We start from the raw sequence: 20244 nt of genomic DNA, 5'->3' as shown, positions 1-20244 counted from the left end.
GTCTGTGTAATTTTAAAAAGTTAATTCTTTTTTTTAATACGCTCTGATTTAAATGAACCATTTCCTGTCTGGGCCAATGTTGGCATTTTTCACATTCATGTTAGGCCTGAGACCCTGCAGAATGAAATAGCTGTTGTTCCAATTTTTCATGTCACACAATATTTGCGCAGTCAAATCAAACACAAAATTTCAGGTAAAAATACACATATGAATTTTAGTGCACACAAACGCAATATCCACATTTTTGGTATAATATAAAAGATGACGATGTATCGAGTAAAGAGATACCAAATATGTGTTTCTAAGAGGGAGGGTCAGGAGATACAAGACTTCATAATTGTGGGAGATGTGCTAATGAAGAAAATAAAAGTACAGTTTTTAGGTGGGGGCCAGACAGGCTTCTCTGAAGAGATGTGTTTTCAGGGATCGTCTGAGAGTGAACAAAGTAGGAGATAGTTTGACAGATTGGGGTGGAGCATTCCAGAGGATGGGAGAGGCTCGAGAGAAGTCCTGGAGGCGAGCAAAGGATGAGGTGACAATGGAGCTAGAGAGTAGGAGGTCTTGGGAGGAACGAAATGAACAATTTGGTTGGTATTTTGAGACCAGGTTAGTGATGTAGCTGGAGGCCAGGTTGTGGATGGCTTTGTAAGTTATTGTTAGTATCTTGAATTTAATTTGTTGGTTGAGTGGCAGCCAATGGAGGGATTGGCAGAGAGGGCAGCAGACACAGAGTGGTTTGTAAGGTAGATGAGCCTGGAAGCAACATTCATGAATGCCAATTGACAGCTTGGCTTGAGCTGGTGGGCTGCCTACAGGCCCCATTCAGTCCTTAGCTTCAAGCTCCAATAGGCTCAACATCAAAAGTGTAGTGTGGCTTGATGCTTGTGTCTGGAAAAAGTACAAGCTTAAAGTATTTTTGGCCACAATAGAATTCAATGAAAACACCTGAAAACATAGAAAAGCAAGCAAAAATGCATGCATCCCACATTTTACTTCCTATAGTTATTAGCTTTCTATTTGATAAAACCTAAAATAAGAAACACTCAAGCAAAACCGCTGAAAAACAGCCAGGGAAACTACCAAAGATGCTCAGCTGAAGTGTGAGTGCAGCCATAGTGCCACACAAATTCTAGTGGTTTGTGAGACTGTGTACATGTGTTTTAGGAGAATTACCATATTTATCGGCATATAACATGCACAGGCGTATAACATGCACCTTCATTTTAGGAGGGAAGATTCAGGAAAACAACTCAAATTTTAAATAAAGAACTTTGAAGCAAAATAAGAGTCAGTGCCCATCAATGCAGCCTCACCATCGCCCATCTGCAACCTGATCAATGCCATCTGCAGCCGCACAATTGCCCATCAATGCAGCTTGATCAATGCCCATCTGCAGCCTGATCAATGCCCATATGCAACCTCACCAATGCCATGAATGCAGCTTAGTCATTGCCCATCTGCAGCCTCACCTCAGATTACTGCTGGCTCGGAGGGGAGGGGCGGGACGAGCACTGTCGGATTACTTGCAGTGAGAATCTCCTGTTTACTCAGCGGCCTCTTTAATACAAAGTCCCGCCTCTTGGACCGGCTTCTATGATAGACAGAACACTGGTCCAATTCCAGCCCAGGAGACGGGACTTCCTATTACTGAGGCCGTTTAGTAAACGGAAGATTCTCGCTGTATATAATCTGATGGCGCTCGTCCTGCCCAAATCCCCCTTCCCTCCTAGGCAGCCCAAATTGCAGTATCGGCGTATAACATGCACACACTATTTACACCCCATTTTCAGGGTGAAAAAGTGTATTATACGCCAATAAATACAGTATATCATGTGGTTGGTAGTGCAGATTTGTCATAAACATTTGATTTAATTTAATTTTAATAAACGTAATATGTAATATATATATATATATATATATATATATATATATATACATACATACATACATACATATACACACACACACATATACTCTACAGTATATATTATTTCCATATATATGGAATATATTCTTATGTACAGAGATTCTTATATGCATAGATTTCTAATTATGTAGTTAAGAACAGTATTAACTTTTTTTCGTTTTGTGTGTTGTGTGACGTTTTAGAAGTAAATACTAGTGGTGTCGATATTTTTTCTGATGAGTTCTGTGGCCTAGAATGGAGACTTACCATGTCTTTCACATGTAGCTCGTGTTTGTCCAGGTGGAGTTTTTGTGCCAGAAATCTCTGCTCCCATTGCGCTGACACACCAGCAGTGCCCGGTGCTGCCATGGCACTGCTGTGCTTGGTAATTGCCCTTTTCATCACACTGTGGAATATAATGACCAATTATCTTCTTTGCCAGAGCTTCTTGACGCTGCTTCAAGCATGATGTCAATTCTGTCAACATACACAGAAAAGATTAATGATAACCAAAGCTCTTTGCAAGGAAAATGCTCCAAATTTATGAACAGGATTGGAAAATCTTGAATTGGTGTCAGGAAATGCCAAAAAAAAACTGTAGACAATGAATGGAAAACCTTTACCCCTAGAAACAAATCTGAGCAGTTGGTAGAACTAGTACCTTTTTATTATACTCGGGTGCAAAGACATTTATAATATACCACCACTCTATTTTATTTCCCTACAGAGTTTGGTCATCATAACTGGTTTTAGGCACTGGGAGCTTGAAGAGAATTTATTTGGGCCTACAGGACTAATAAAAAAACTCCAAAAAAAAAGAAGCAGTATTTAACCACCTCAATACAGTGCACTTACACCCCCTTCCTGACCAGACCAATTTTCAGCTTTCAGCGCTCTCACAGTTTGAATAACAATTACTCAGTCATCCAACACTGTATCCATATGAAACGTGCGTCCTTTTTTCCACACAAATAGAGCTTTCTTTTAGTGGTATTTAATCACTAGTGGGTTTTTTATTTTTTGTGCTATAAATAAAATAAAACGTACATTTTGTGAAAAAAATACCTTTTTCTTTGTTTCTGTCATAAATTTTTGCTAATTAGTAATTTTTCTTCATACATTTTGGTCAAAATTTATACTGCTACCTATCTTTGTTAAAAAATAACCCACATTAGTATATATTATTTGGTCTTTGTGAAAGTTATAGAGTCTACAAACTATGGTGCCAATCGCTGAAAATTGATCACATCTGATCAGGCCTTCAGTACATCAGGTGTACCTCATTTCTTGAGACACTAACAAGTCAGGAAAGTACAAATACCCCCCAAATGACCCCTTTTTAAAAAGTAGACATTCCAAGGTATTAAGTAAGTAGCATGGTGAGTTTTTTTAAGTTGTCATTTTTTCTCACAATTTTTTGCAAAATGAAGATTTTTTTTTTTAATTATTATTATTTTTTTTTTTTACAAAATTGTCATATTATCAGGTTATTTCTCACACACAGCATATGCATACAACAAATTACACCACAAAATACATTCTGCTACTCTTCCCGAGTACGGCGATACCACATGTGAGAGACTTTTACACAGCCTGGCCACATACAGAGCACCAACATTGATGTAGTACCTTCAGACGTTCTATGAGCAAAAATGACGCATCTCATTTCTCAACCACCCATTACACTTTTGAAGGCCCTGGAGTACCAGGACAATGGAATTTCCCATGAAATGACCCCATTTCGGAAAGCCAACACCCCAACCTATAATCTGTGAGTCATAATGAGTCTTTTGAACGGTTCATTTTTTTCCAGAAGTTTTTGGAATATGTGGAAAAAATTAAAACGCATTTTTTTTTACACAAAATTGACAATTTATAAGATATTTTTAACACATAGCATGTATATAGCAAGAATTACACCCCAAAATACATTCTGCTACTCTTCCCGAGTATGGCGATACCACATGTGTAGGACTTTTACACAGCCTGGCCACATAGAGAGGCCGAACATTGAAGTAGTACGTTCAGGCATTCTAGGAGCATAAATGACACATCTCATTTCATTCCTACCTATCACACTTTTGAAGGTCCTGGACCACCAGGACAGTGAAAATTACCCACAATATGACCCCATTTTGGAAAGCAAACACCCCAACGTATATTCTATGAGACATGGGCTGCAAATAGGTACTCTGATGGCCTGGTGACAGGTACTCGGGTACTCTGATGGCCTGGTGACAGGTACTCTGATGACTTGGTCACTGGTATTTGAGTATTCTGAAGGGCGGTGACAGGTACTCATATGGACTGTGACAGGTACTCGGGTACTAAGATGAACTGTGACAGGAACTCGGGTACTCAGATGAACTGTGACAGGTACTCGGGTACTCAGATGGACTGGGACAGGTACTCGGGTACTCTGATAGGCCGTGACAGGTACTCGGGTACTCTGATTGGCCGTGACAGGTACTCGGGTACTCTGATGGGCCGTGACAGGTACTCGGGTACTTTGATGGGCCGTGACAGGTACTCGGGTACTCTGATGTGCCGGGACAGGTACTCGGGTACTCTGATGGGCTGGGACAGGTACTCGGGTACTCTGATGGGCTGTGACAGGTACTCTGATGGACTTGATTGACAGGTACTATGAGGGGTGGTGACAGGTCCTCTTTATTGGGGGAGGGCAATCAGTGTGCTTGATGTGTACTGTAGGCGGTAACGAGATGTTACCGCAATCTCCTCCTCACACACGATCGGTGTGTGAGCAGGAGAACCCGGTAACATCTCGTTACCGCGGTGTGTTTACATTTTAGTGATCGGCTGTGAAAGGATCACAGCCGATCATGTGGGTAAACAGCCGGCCAATGGCTGCTTACCAGCGTCGGTGATGAGCAGTGTTCCCGCATGCGCCATGTACAGTCGGGGTGTGACCATCTGTGATCGGCCGTGACTTCATCCCGGCCGATCACGTGGTAAACAGCCATAACCAATGGCTGCGCACCCCCTTCGGGGGTGAGCGGTGTCTCCGTGACACGCCGCCACCGAAGAAACAGGGATGCGCACGCACGATCGCGCGCATTCCCTGTTTAAACGGGAGGCCATCATATGACGGCCTCCTGCCACAATAGGTGCGCCACCATGCTGGACCGCATTGGATGAGTTCCAGATTTTCTCCAGCAATCCCGCACCATTTCCAGGTGGAGTTCTTGATGTGCCAGAACTTGGGAAGGCAATTTGCAGAGCCATTACAGTTTCATATGTACAGAGCGTAATGGAAAGACTGCAAAGGGGAGAATAAGCAGGGGTTTCTGGAAACTAGATGAAGCTAAAGATTCTTTTTGATGTCTGCATCCACCTGTATTATTTTCAAATTGATCCCTGTTCCAGTGGAGTCCTGAGGATCCTAGGTCCAGGCTGTACACAGGGTCACAACTTTTCTTCATATTGGCAATATCCCTTGCCAGTGCTAATCCCCACCCCTACCACTCAACTTTCAAAGGTCAAAGCAGTCAAACCAGAGGTGGCAAACCTTTTTGAGCCTGAGTGCCCAAACAGCGACACAAAACCAACTTATTTATTTAAAAGTGCCAACACTTTATGACTTATCATCCCTCTGAATGAGCCCTAAGGGACCAAAAATGTACGATTCTGCCAGATTTGCGGGAATGCGCTGTGCTCAGAATGCAGGGTTCAGGAATGCACTGTGCTCAGAATGCAGGGTTCAGGAATGCGCTGTTTTCATAATGCAGGGTTCAGGAATGTGTTTTCCTCAGAATGCAGGGTTCGGGAATATGTTTTGCTCAGAATGCAGGGTTCAGGAATGTGTTGTGCTCAGAATGCAGGGATCAGGAATGTGTTTTGCTCAGAATGCAGGGATCAGGAATGTGTTTTGCTCAGAATGCACTGAGCAACATACACTGACCTACCTGCAACATACACTGACCTACCTGACACATACACTGACCTACCTCACACATACACTGACCTACCTCACACATACACTGACCTACCTCACACATACACTGACCTACCTCACACATACACTGACCTACCTCACACATACACTGACCTACCTGACACATACTTCCTGCACTACTCACACCCCCCTCCCCCAGTGCAATGTAGATCGGAGGATCCATCCTCCACCTTACCTCTCCATGGCCTCATTGTCCATCACATCAGGGCTCTCCCAAGCACTGGGCAGGCAGTATTTCAGGAATCCCTGCCATCCAGTCGCTCTTTGGTGTCCCAGACACCAGAGGTCAGCTAGCAGCCACTGCAGCTCTCCCATGGTCATGATCTGCTCCGAGCACTGCCCCTCCCCCTCTACTGTTCCACAGGTCGCATTGTATTTGCCAGAGGGACAGGCTGTGCCAAAATAGTTCTGGGGCAGGGGGAGCTGGAATAGGGTGCCACAGAGAGTAATGCTCGAATGCCTCACTGGAGGTGTAGGGGTCCAGGGGAGGCAATAAGCTGCAGAGGATGATGCAAGAAAAAGGGAGTTGGCTCCTCCATGCCTGCACCACCAGTGCAAGTGACTACCTGGCTGGGGGATTCCCCCCCATCCTGGCAGCGTGCTGCGTGCACATAGAGAGGCTTTGGCGTGCCAGCTGTGGCACGCATGCCACAAGTTCACCATCACTGGCCTATAGTAGTATCCACTGAAGCTCTTGCATCTGATAGTTTAGAAAAAAGGCCAGAGCATGTGTGAGGTCATTGTGAGGAACCCTAAAGTTGGTCATACATTACAGGATTGTATCAGAACAGGTCAATCTTTATTATGAACCAAAGCTGTTCTCATTTTCCCTATAATTGTCCATAGTAAAGTTAGAATTTTGCCTATTTCTTCAATTGTGGGTTGTTGGAACTATCTATATCTGGTAAACTTGATGAAATATATTTTATATTAACATCCACAAGAAAAGGAATCCAGTTTTTATCAGTTTGACATAACTAAAGATGAAGAAATACAATAATATCTTATCTCTGAGTTAAAGATTTACTAAAGATTCAGATAAAAAACACAAACAAGTAATACTTACCTGCTCTGTGCAATATTGCACAGAGCAGGCCCAATTCTCCTCTCTGTTGGCACTCCTGACCTCTCCCCCCTGCTGAGTGTGCTCTGGGGGCACTTGTGCGTGTTTGCTTCTGAGTCTCCTCTGTGTTTTTGTGAGACACACTCGCTTCCTCCTTACTGGCAGTCACTGACAGCAGCGGCAGCCAATGGCTTCCATTGCTGTGTTTCAGCCAATGAGGGGGGAGAGAACCAGGAGAGCCGATGCTCTTATTCACATCGCTGGATAGAGATGGAGCTTTGGTAAGTATTAGGAAGGGCTGAAGGGGGAACTAAACACTGAAGTTTTTTTATGTTTATGTATAGAATGTATGAAGGTAAAAAAAACCTTCACCTTTTACAACCACTTTAAGTTTAATCTTTGCAACATTTTATTGAAGAAAATCTTTGTTTTGCTTTTAAGTTTATACATAAATGAACAGAACCCTTCACTGGACACACCTAAATTGATAATTTAGAGGAGTACTCACATACTTTTGGTCATATAATAGGTGAAGTGGTCAGTAGGGATGAGCTCAGTTTTCAGTCCAAACAAAAGATTGGACCAAACATGTGACCTAAAGCAACGGTAGCGTGATTGAGGGCTGTCCATAGTATTGTGTGTTTTATGTAATTGGAGATTGAAGGCTGCTCTCAATCAGATCGACCATTTCATCAGGAATATAAGAGTATATAAAAGGCACAATCAGGAAGCAGAGCTTCTATATTTAGTAAGTAAATATGGCTATATATATTTGTTGACTGGGCTTGTAGACCTTAATCCAAGCTGAGTGGGCAAGTTTTCTCTTTATTTTTTCCTTTTCAAATGAGTCTTTTGCAGGTCCATCCCAGGTCAACAACATTTTTTTCAACAAGAACATTTATAATGGGCTTTCCAGCCCTCTGATACACCTGAGTGACAGAACCTGTTTTCTTTTAGCTGGTGTTTCTAATATGACTCTGTGTTCTAATCTTATGATTTTAAGGCTAGAGTAACCACAGGTCTAGGTGGGTGGTAGCACAAGAACTTGGCCTATGAAAGAATGAAGTATAATTCCCATCTTGCCTTCAAGACAATATATTCCAAGCCCACACTCACCAAAGTCCTCTCCAGAGTCAATCAATATGATGATGTAAATAAGTATATTTATGACAGGAATACACAGAGAAATTGGAGAACTGAGTCTTACCTTGTTTTTTACATGTAGCTGGTGTTTGTCCAGGTGGAGTTTTAGTTCCAGCAGTCTCTTCTCCAATTGCATTAACACACCAGCAGTACCCAGTGCTGCCATGGCACTGCTGTGGTTGGTAATGGCCCTTTTCATCACACTGAGGAGCAAAACCACCTATTACTTTTTTATCTCCTCCCAGAGCTACCTGACGTTCCTTCAAACATTGTGTCAAGTCTGTCAACATATATAAAGAGGAAAGAACAGAGATTACAGAGAACACACTCATAAGGGAATAAATGTCCAGAAATAGTAACAGTATAATAAGGAACACTGCATCACTGCTGTGAAAAAGTATTGAGGTGTATCTAAACCCTCTGTAATGTCTGTGTAATTTTAAAAAGTTAATTCTTTTTTTTTAATACGCTCTGATTTAAATGAACCATTTCCTGTCTGGGCCAATGTTGGCATTTTTCACATTCATGTTAGGCCTGAGACCCTGCAGAATGAAATAGCTGTTGTTCCAATTTTTCATGTCACACAATATTTGCGCAGTCAAATCAAACACAAAATTTCAGGTAAAAATACACATATGAATTTTAGTGCACACAAACGCAATGTCCACATTTTTGGTATAATATAAAAGATGACGATGTATCGAGTAAAGAGATACCAAATATGTGTTTCTAAGAGGGAGGGTCAGGAGATACAAGACTTCATAATTGTGGGAGATGTGCTAATGAAGAAAATAAAAGTACAGTTTTTAGGTGGGGGCCAGACAGGCTTCTCTGAAGAGATGTGTTTTCAGGGATCGTCTGAGAGTGAACAAAGTAGGAGATAGTTCGACAGATTGGGGTGGAGCATTCCAGAGGATGGGAGAGGCTCGAGAGAAGTCCTGGAGGCGAGCAAAGGATGAGGTGACAATGGAGCTAGAGAGTAGGAGGTCTTGGGAGGAACGAAATGAACAATTTGGTTGGTATTTTGAGACCAGGTTAGTGATGTAGCTGGAGGCCAGGTTGTGGATGGCTTTGTAAGTTATTGTTAGTATCTTGAATTTAATTTGTTGGTTGAGTGGCAGCCAATGGAGGGATTGGCAGAGAGGGCAGCAGACACAGAGTGGTTTGTAAGGTAGATGAGCCTGGAAGCAACATTCATGAATGCCAATTGACAGCTTGGCTTGAGCTGGTGGGCTGCCTACAGGCCCCATTCAGTCCTTAGCATTTTGTAGCTTCAAGCTCCAATAGGCTCAACATCAAAAGTGTAGTGTGGCTTGATGCTTGTGTCTGGAAAAAGTACAAGCTTAAAGTATTTTTGGCCACAATAGAATTCAATGAAAACACCTGAAAACATACAAAAGCAAGAAAAAATGCATGCATCCCACATTTTACTTCCTATAGTTATTAGTTTTCTATTTGATAAAACCTAAAATAAGAAACACTCAAGCAAAACCGCTGAAAAACAGCCAGGGAAACTACCAAAGATGCTAAGCTGAAGTGTGAATGCAGCCATAGTGCCACACAAATTCTAGTGGTTTGTGAGACTGTGTACATGTGTTTTAGGAGAATTACCATATTTATCGGCATATAACATGCCCAGGCGTATAACATGCACCTTCATTTTAGGAGGGAAGATTCAGGAAAACAACTCAAATTTTAAATAAAGAACTTTGAAGCAAAATAAGAGTCAGTGCCCATCAATGCAGCCTCACCATCGCCCATCTGCAACCTGATCAATGCCATCTGCAGCCGCACAATTGCCCATCAATGCAGCTTGATCAATGCCCATCTGCAGCCTGATCAATGCCCATATGCAACCTCACCAATGCCATGAATGCAGCTTAGTCATTGCCCATCTGCAGCCTCACCTCAGATTACTGCTGCCTCGGAGGGGGGGGGGGGGGGGGGAGGGGCGGGACGAGCACTGTCAGATTACTTGCAGTGAGAATCTCCTGTTTACTCAGCGGCCTCTTTAATACAAAGTCCCGCCTCTTGGACCGGCTTCTATGATAGACAGAACACTGTTCCAATTCCAGCCCAGGAGACGGGACTTCCTATTACTGAGGCCGTTTAGTAAACGGAAGATTCTCGCTGTATATAATCTGATGGCGCTCGTCCTGCCCAAATCCCCCTTCCCTCCTAGGCAGCCCAAATTTCAGTATCGGCGTATAACATGCACACACTATTTGCACCCCATTTTCAGGGTGAAAAAGTGTATTATACGCCAATAAATACAGTATATCATGTGGTTTGTAGTGCAGATTTGTCATAAACATTTGATTTAATTTAATTTTAATAAACGTAATATATATTTATATATATATATATATATATATATATATATATATATATATATATATATATATATACATATATACATATATTTTCTACAGTATATATTATTTCCATATATATGGAATATATTCTTATATACAGAGATTCTTATATACATAGATTTCCAATTATGTAGATAAGAACAGTATAAACTTTTATTTGTTTTGTGTGTTGTGTGACGTTTTAGAAGTAAATATTAGTGGTGTCGATATTTTTTCTGATGAGTTTTGTGGCCTAGAATGGAGACTTACCATGCCTTTCACATGTAGCTCGTGTTTGTCCAGGTGGAGTTTTTGTGCCAGAAATCTCTGCTCCCATTGCGCTGACACACCAGCAGTGCCCGGTGCTGCCATGGCACTGCTGTGCTTGGTAATTGCCCTTTTCATCACACTGTGGAATATAATGACCAATTATCTTCTTTGCCAGAGCTTCTTGACGCTGCTTCAAGCATGATGTCAATTCTGTCAACATACACAGTAAAGATTAATGATAACCAAAGCTCTTTGCAAGGAAAATGCTCCAAATTTATGAACAGGCTTGGGAAATCTTGAATTGGTGTCAGGAAATGCCAAAAAAAAACTGTAGACAATGAATGGAGAACCTTTACCCCTAGAAACAAATCTGAGCAGTTGGTAGAACTACCCTGTTTCCCCTAAAATAAGACCTAGTGTGATTGTCTGTGATGGCTGCAATAAAAGCCCTACCCCCCAAATAAGCCCTAGTTAAAGTCCTTGTAGGTCTTCTTTTCAGGGTACGGCTTATTTTTGAGGAAACAGAGTAGGGCTTATTTGGGTGGTAGAGCTTATATTGCAGCCAACACCGACAATCACGCTAGGTCTTATTTTAGGGGAAACAGGGTAGTACCTTTTTATTATACTCGGGTGCAAAGACATTTATAATATACCACCACTCTATTTTATTTCCCTACAGAGTTTGGTCATCATAACTGGTTTTAGGCACTGGGAGCTTGAAGAGAATTTATTTGGGCCTACAGGACTAATAAAAAAACTCCAAAAAAAAAGAAGCAGTATTTAACCACCTCAATACAGTGCACTTACACCCCCTTCCTGACCAGACCAATTTTCAGCTTTCAGCGCTCTCACAGTTTGAATAACAATTACTCAGTCATCCAACACTGTATCCATATGAAACGTGCGTCCTTTTTTCCACACAAATAGAGCTTTCTTTTAGTGGTATTTAATCACTAGTGGGTTTTTTATTTTTTGTGCTATAAATAAAATAAAACGTACATTTTGTGAAAAAAATACCTTTTTCTTTGTTTCTGTCATAAATTTTTGCTAATTAGTAATTTTTCTTCATACATTTTGGCCAAAATTTATACTGCTACCTATCTTTGTTAAAAAATAACCCACATTAGTATATATTATTTGGTCTTTGTGAAAGTTATAGAGTCTACAAACTATGGTGCCAATCACTGAAAATTGATCACATCTGATCAGGCCTTCAGTACATCAGGTGTACCTCATTTCTTGAGACACTAACAAGTCAGGAAAGTACAAATACCCCCCAAATGACCCCTTTTTACAAAGTAGACATTCCAAGGTATTAAGTAAGTAGCATGGTGAGTTTTTTTAAGTTGTCATTTTTTCCCACAATTCTTTGCAAAATGAAGATTTTTTTTTTATTATTTTTTTTTTTACAAAATTGTCAAATTATCAGGTTATTTCTCACACACAGCATATGCATACAACAAATTACACCACAAAATACATTCTGCTACTCTTCCCAAGTATGGCGATACCACATGTGTGAGACTTTTGCACAGCCTGGCCACATACAGAGCACCAACATTGATGTAGTACCTTCAGACGTTCTACGAGCAAAAATGACGCATCTCATTTCTCAACCACCTATTGAAGGCCCTGGAGTACCAGGACAATGGAATTTCCCATGAAATGACCCCATTTCGGAAAGCAAACACCCCAACGTATAATCTGTGAGTCATAATGAGTCTTTTGAACTGTTCATTTTTTTCCAGAAATTTCTAGGAATATGTGGAAAAAATTAAAACGCATTTTTTTTTACACAAAATTGTCAATTTATAAGATATTTCTAACACATAGCATGTATATAGCAAAAATTACACCCCAAAATACATTCTGCTACTCTTCCCGAGTATGGCGATACCACATGTGTAGGACTTTTACACAGCCTGGCCACATAGAGAGGCCGAACATTGAAGTAGTACGTTCAGGCATTCTAGGAGCATAAATGACACATCTCATTTCATTCCTACCTATCACACTTTTGAAGGTCCTAGACCACCAGGACAGTGAAAATTACCCACAATATGACCCTATTTTGGAAAGCAAACATCCCAACGTATATTCTATGAGACATGGGCTGCAAATAGGTACTCTGGTACTCTGATGGCCTGGTGACAGGTACTCTGATGGCTTGGTCACTGGTATTTGGGTATTCTGAAGGGAGGTGACAGGTACTCATATGGACTGTAACAGGTACTAGGGTACTAAGATGAACTGTGACAGGTACTCAGGTACTCAGATGAACTGTGACAAGTGCTCGGGTACTCAGATGAACTGTAATAGGTACTCGGGTACTCAGATGGACTGGGACAGGTACTCGGGTACTCTGATGGGCCGTGACAGGTACTCAGGTACTCTGATGGGCCGAGACAGGTACTCGGGTACTCTGATGGGCCGTGACAGGTACTCGGGTACTCTGATGGGCCGTGACAGGTACTCGGGTACTCTGATGGGCCGTGACAGGTACTTGGGTACTCTGATGTGCCGGGACAGGTACTCGGGTACTCTGATGGGCTGGGACAGGTACTCGGGTACTCTGATGGGCTGGGACAGGTACTCGGGTACTCAGATGAACTGTGACAGGTACTCGGGTACTCTGATTGGCTGTGACAGCTACTCAAATACTCTGATGGACGGTGACAGGTACTCTGATGGACTGTGATTGACAGGTACTATGAGGGGTGGTGACAGGTCCTCTTTATTGGGGGAGGGCAATCAGTGTGCTTGATGTGTACTGTAGGCGGTAATGAGATGTTACCGCAATCTCCTCCTCACACACGATCGGTGTGTGAGGAGGAGAACCGCGGTTTGTTTACATTTTAGTGATCGGCTGTGAAAGGATCACAGCCGATCACGTGGGTAAACAGCCGGCCAATGGCTGTTTACCAGCGTCGGTGACGAGCAGTGTTCCCGCATGCGCCATGTACAGTTGGGGTGTGACCATCTGTGATCGGCCGTGACTTCATCCCGGCCGATCACGTGGTAAACAGCCATAACCAATGGCTGCGCACCCCCTTCGGTGGTGAGCGGTGTCTCCGTGACACGCCGCCACCGAAGAAACAGGGATGCGCACGCACGATCGCGCGCATTCCCTGTTTAAATGGGAGGCCGTCATATGACGGCCTCCCGCCACAATAGGTGTGCCACCATGCTGGACCGCATTGGATGAGTTCCAGATTTTCTCCAGCAATCCCGCACCATTTCCAGGTGGAGTTCTTGATGTGCCAGAACTTGGGAAGGCAATTTGCAGAGCCATTACAGTTTCATATGTACAGAGCGTAATGGAAAGACTGCAAAGGGGAGAATAAGCAGGGGTTTCTGGAAACTAGATGAAGCTAAAGATTATTTTTGATGTCTGCATCCACCTGTATTATTTTCAAATTGATCCCTGTTCCAGTGGAGTCCTGAGGATCCTAGGTCCAGGCTGTACACAGGGTCACAACTTTTATTCATATTGGCAATATCCCTTGCCAGTGCTAATTCCCACCCCCTACCACTCAACTTTCAAAGGTCAAAGCAGTCAAACCAGTGGTGGCAAACCTTTGAGCCTGAGTGCCCAAACAGCCACACAAAACCAACTTATTTATTTCAAAGTGCCAACACTTTATGACTTATCATCCCTCTGAATGAGCCCTAAGGGACCAAAAATGTACGATTCTGCCAGATTTGCGGGAATGCGCTGTGCTCAGAATGCAGGGTTCAGGAATGCACTGTGCTCAGAATGCAGGGTTCAGGAATGCGCTGTTTTCTCAATGCAGGGTTAAGGAATGTGTTTTGCTCAGAATGCAGGGTTCAGGAATGTGTTTTCCTCAGAATGCAGGGTTCGGGAATATGTTTTGCTCAGAATGCAGGGTTCAGGAATGTGTTGTGCTCAGAATGCAGGGATCAGGAATGTGTTTTGCTCAGAATGCAGGGATCAGGAATGTGTTTTGCTCAGAATGCACTGAGCAACATACACTGACCTACCTGCAACATACACTGACCTACCTGCAACATACACTGACCTACCTGCCACATACACTGACCTACCTGCCACATACACTGACCTACCTGCCACATACACTGACCTACCTCACACATACACTGACCTACCTCACACATACACTGACCTACCTCACACATACACTGACCTACCTCACACATACTTCCTGCACTACTCACACCCCCCTCCCCCCACACACAGTGCAATGTAGATCGGAGGATCCATCCTCCACCTTACCTCTCCATGGCCTCATTGTCCATCACATCAGGGCTCTCCCAAGCACTGGGCAGGCAGTATTTCAGGAATCCCTGCCATCCAGTCGCTCTTTGGTGTCCCAGACACCAGAGGTCAGCTAGCAGCCACTGCAGCTCTCCCATGGTCATGATCTGCTCCGAGCACTGCCCCTCCCCCTCTACTGTTCCACAGGTCGCATTGTATTTGCCAGAGGGACAGGCTGTGCCAAAATAGTTCTGGGGCAGGGGGAGCTGGAATAGGGTGCCACAGAGAGTAATGCTCGAATGCCTCACTGGAGGTGTAGGGGTCCAGGGGAGGCAATAAGCTGCAGAGGATGATGCAAGAAAAGGGAGTTGGCTCCTCCATGCCTGCACCACCAGTGCAAGTGACTGCCTGGCTGGGGGATCCCCCCCCCCCCCCATCCTGGCAGCGTGCTGCATGCACATAGAGAGGCTTTGGCATGCCAGCTGTGGCACGCATGCCACAAGTTCACCATCACTGGCCTATAGTAGTATCCACTGAAGCTCTTGCATCTGATAGTTTAGAAAAAAGGCCAGAGCATGTGTGAGGTCATTGTGAGGAACCCTAAAGTTGGTCATACATTACAGGATTGTATCAGAACAGGTCAATCTTTATTATGAACCAAAGCTGTTCTCATTTTCCCTATAATTGTCCATAGTAAAGTTAGAATTTTGCCTATTTCTTCAATCGTGGGTTGTTGGAACTATCTATATCTGGTAAACTTGATGAAATATATTTTATATTAACATCCACAAGAAAAGGAATCCAGTTTTTATCAGTTTGACATAACTAAAGATGAAGAAATACAATAATATCTTATCTCTGAGTTAAAGATTCACTAAAGATTCAGATAAAAAACACAAACATGTAATACTTACCTGCTCTGTGCAATATTGCACAGAGCAGGCCCAATTCTCCTCTCTGTTGGCACTCCTGACCTCTCCCCCCTGCTGAGTGTGCTCTGGGGGCACTTGTGCATTTTTGCTTCTAAGTCTCCTCTGTGTTTTTGTGAGACACACTCGCTTCCTCCTTACTGGCAGTCACTGACAGCAGCGGCAGCCAATGGCTTCCATTGCTGTGTTTCAGCCAATGAGGGGGGAGAGAACCAGGAGAGCCGATGCTCTTATTCACATCGCTGGATAGAGATGGAGCTTTGGTAAGTATTAGGAAGGGCTGAAGGGGGAACTAAACACTGAAGTTTTTTAATGTTTACTTTAAGTTTAATCTTTGCAACATTTTATTGAAGAAAATCTTTGTTTTGCTTTTAAGTTTATACATAAATGAACAGAACCCTTCACTGGACACACCTAAATTGATAATTTAGAGGAGTACTCACATACTTTTGGTCATATAATAGGTGAGGTGATCAGTAGGGATGAGCTCAGTTTTCAGTCCAAACAAAAGATTGGACCAAACATGTGACCTAAAGCAACGGTAGCGTGATTGAGGGCTGTCCATAGTATTGTGTGTTTTATGTAATTGGAGATTGAAGGCTGCTCTCAATCAGATCGACCATTTCATCAGAAATATAAGAGTATATAAAAAGGCACAATCAGGAAGCAGAGCTTCTATATTTAGTAAGTAAATATGGCTATGTATATTTGTTGACTGGGCTTGTACACCTAAAACCAAGCTGAGTGGGCAAGTTTTCTCTTTATTTTTTCCCTTTTCAAATGAGTCTTTTGCAGGTCCATCCCAGGCCAACAACATTTTTTTCAACAAGAACATTTATAATGGGCTTTCCAGCCCTCTGATACACCTGAGTGACAGAACCTGTTTTCTTTTAGCTGGTGTTCCTAATATGACTCTGTGTTCTAATCTTGTGATTTTAAGGCTAGAGTAACCACAGGTCTAGGTGGGTGGTAGCACAAGAACTTGGCCTATGGAAGAATGAAGTATAATTCCCATCTTGCCTTCAAGACAATATATTCCAAGCCCACACTCACCAAAGTCCTCTCCAGAGTCAATCAATATGATGATGTAAATAAGTATATTTATGACAGGAATACACAGAGAAATTGGAGAACTGAGTCTTACCTTGTTTTTTACATGTAGCTGGTGTTTGTCCAGGTGGAGTTTTAGTTCCAGCAATCTCTTCTCCAATTGCATTAACACACCAGCAGTACCCAGTGCTGCCATGGCACTGCTGTGGTTGGTAATGGCCCTTTTCATCACACTGAGGAGCAAAACCACCTATTACTTTTTTATCTCCTCCCAGAGCTACCTGACGTTCCTTCAAGCATTGTGTCAAGTCTGTCAACATATATAAAGAGGAAAGAACAGAGATTACAGAGAACACACTCATAAGGGAATAAATGTCCAGAAATAGTAACAGTATAATAAGGAACACTGCATCACTGCTGTGAAAAAGTATTGAGGTGTATCTAAACCCTATGTAATGTCTGTGTAATTTTAAAAAGTTAATTCTTATACGCTCTGATTTAAATGAACCATTTCCTGTCTGGGCCAATGTTTGCATTTTTCACATTCATGTTAGGCCTGAGACCCTGCAGAATGAAATAGCTGTTCCAATTTTTCATGTCACACAATATTTGCGCAGTCAAATCAAACACAAAATTTCAGGTAAAAATACACATATTAATTTGAATGCACACAAACGCAATATCCACATTTTTGGTATAATATAAAAGATGACGATGTATCGAGTAAAGAGATACCAAATATGTGTTTCTAAGAGGGAGGGTCAGGAGATACAAGACTTAATAATTGTGGGAGATGTGCTAATGAAGAAAATAAAAGTACAGTTTTTAGGTGGGGGCCAGACAGGCTTCTCTGAAGAGATGTGTTTTCAGGGATCGTCTGAAAGTGAACAAAGTAGGAGATAGTTCGACAGATTGGGGTGGAACATTCCAGAGGATGGTAGAGGCTCGAGAGAAGTCCTGGAGACGAGCAAAGGATGAGGTGACGAGGGAGCTAGAGAGTAGGAGGTCTTGGGAGGAACGAAATGAACAATTTGGTTGGTATTTTGAGACCAGGTTAGTGATGTAGCTGGAGGCCAGGTTGTGGATGGCTTTGTGAGTTATTGTTAGTATCTTGAATTTAATTTGTTGGTTGAGTGGCAGCCAATGGAGGGATTGGCCGAGAGGGTAGCAGACACAGAGTGGTTTGTAAGGTAGATGAGCCTGGAAGCAACATTCATGAATGCCAATTGACAGCTTGGCTTGAGCTGGTGGGCTGCCTACAGGCCCCATTCAGTCCTGAGCATTTTGTAGCTTCAAGCTCCAATAGGCTCAATATCAAAAGTGTAGTGTGGCTTGATGCTTGTGTCTGGAAAAAGTACAAGCTTAAAGTATTTTTGGCCACAATAGAATTCAATGAAAACATCTGAAAACATACAAAAGCAAGCAAAAATGCATGCATCCCACATTTTAAATCCTATAGTTATTAGCTTTCTATTTCATAAAACCTAAAATAAGAAACACTCAAGCAAAACCGCTGAAAAACAGCCAGGGAAACTACCAAAGATGCTCAGCTGAAGTGTGAATGCAGCCATAGTGCCACACAAATTCTAGTGGTTTGTGAGACTGTGTACATGTGTTTTAGGAGAATTACCATATTTATCGGCATATAACATGCACAGGCGTATAACATGCACCTTCATTTTAGGAGGGAAGATTCAGGAAAACAACTCAAATTTTAAATAAAGAACTTTGAAGCAAAATAAGAGTCAGTGCCCATCAATGCAGCCTCACCATCGCCCATCTGCAACCTGATCAATGCCATCTGCAGCCGCACAATTGCCCATCAATGCAGCTTGATCAATGCCCATCTGCAGCCTGATCAATGCCCATATGCAACCTCACCAATGCCATGAATGCAGCTTAGTCATTGCCCATCTGCAGCCTCACCTCAGATTACTGCTGCCTCGGAGGGGGGGGGGGGGGGGGGGCGGGACGGGACGAGCACTGTCAGATTACTTGCAGTGAGAATCTCCTGTTTACTCGGCGGCCTCTTTAATACAAAGTCCCGCCTCTTGGACCGGCTTCTATGATAGACAGAACACTGGTCCAATTCCAGCCCAGGAGACGGGACTTCCTATTACTGAGGCCGTTTAGTAAACGGAAGATTCTCGCTGTATATAATCTGATGGCGCCCGTCCTGCCCAAATCCCCCTTCCCTCCTAGGCAGCCCAAATTGCAGTATCGGCGTATAACATGCACACACTATTTGCACCCCATTTTCAGGGTGAAAAAGTGTGTTATACGCCAATAAATACAGTATATCATGTGGTTGGTAGTGCAGATTTGTCATAAACATTTGATTTAATTTAATTTTAATAAACGTAATATATATTTATTTTATATATATATATATATATATATATATATATATATATATATATATATTCTACAGCATATATTATTTCCATATATATGGAATATATTCTTATATACAGAGATTCTTATATACATAGATTTCCAATTATGTAGATAAGAACAGTATAAACTTTTATTTGTTTTGTGTGTTGTGTCACGTTTTAGAAGTAAATACTAGTGGTGTCGATATTTTTTCTGATGAGTTCTGTGGCCTAGAATGGAGACTTACCATGTCTTTCACATGTAGCTCGTGTTTGTCCAGGTGGAGTTTTTGTGCCAGCAATCTCTGCTCCCATTGCGCTGACACACCAGCAGTGCCCGGTGCTGCCATGGCACTGCTGTGCTTGGTAATTGCCCTTTTCATCACACTGTGGAATATAATGACCAATTATCTTCTTTGCCAGAGCTTCTTGACGCTGCTTCAAGCATGATGTCAATTCTGTCAACATACACAGAAAAGATTAATGATAACCAAAGCTCTTTGCAAGGAAAATTCTCCAAATGTATGAACAGGCTTGGGAAATCTTGAATTGGTGGCAGGAAATGCCAAAAAAAAAACTGTAGACAATGAATGGAAAACCTTTACCCCTAGAAACAAATCTGAGCAGTTGGTAGAACTAGTACCTTTTTATTATACTCGGGTGCAAAGACATTTATAATATACCACCACTCTATTTTATTTCCCTACAGAGTTTGGTCATCATAACTGGTTTTAGGCACTGGGAGCTTGAAGAGAATTTATTTGGGCCTACAGGACTAATAAAAAAACTCCAAAAAAAAAAGAAGCAGTATTTAACCTCAATACAGTGCACTTACACCCCCTTCCTGACCAGACCAATTTTCAGCTTTCAGCGCTCTCACAGTTTGAATGACAATTACTCAGTCATCCAACACTGTATCCATATGAAACGTGCGTCCTTTT

General features: G+C 42.4%; 1 protein-coding gene across 3 annotated transcripts in view; it reads right to left on the bottom strand.

The window, feature by feature from the left end:
- LOC143988774 (thyroglobulin-like) overlaps window positions 1-20244 on the bottom strand; it is a 308918-nt gene that overhangs the window by 181411 nt on the left and 107263 nt on the right. For all 3 annotated transcript variants that reach the window (XM_077488623.1, XM_077488624.1, XM_077488625.1), the window contains exons 8-12: window positions 19552-19761; window positions 17023-17238; window positions 10713-10922; window positions 8153-8368; window positions 2174-2383 (exon numbers count right to left, since the gene is read on the bottom strand). In XM_077488623.1, the coding sequence (XP_077344749.1) occupies window positions 2174-2383; window positions 8153-8368; window positions 10713-10922; window positions 17023-17238; window positions 19552-19761 (1062 nt within the window). The remainder of the gene's footprint in view (window positions 1-2173; window positions 2384-8152; window positions 8369-10712; window positions 10923-17022; window positions 17239-19551; window positions 19762-20244) is intronic.

Source organism: Lithobates pipiens, unplaced genomic scaffold, assembly GCF_037356315.1.
Source record: "Lithobates pipiens isolate NorthernLeopardFrog02 unplaced genomic scaffold, aLitPip1_a1.2 Scaffold_18, whole genome shotgun sequence".
In the NCBI taxonomy this organism is placed as follows: domain Eukaryota; kingdom Metazoa; phylum Chordata; class Amphibia; order Anura; family Ranidae; genus Lithobates; species Lithobates pipiens.
Note: the sequence above shows the minus strand (reverse complement) of the source record. Positions and strands in the feature narration are given on the sequence as shown.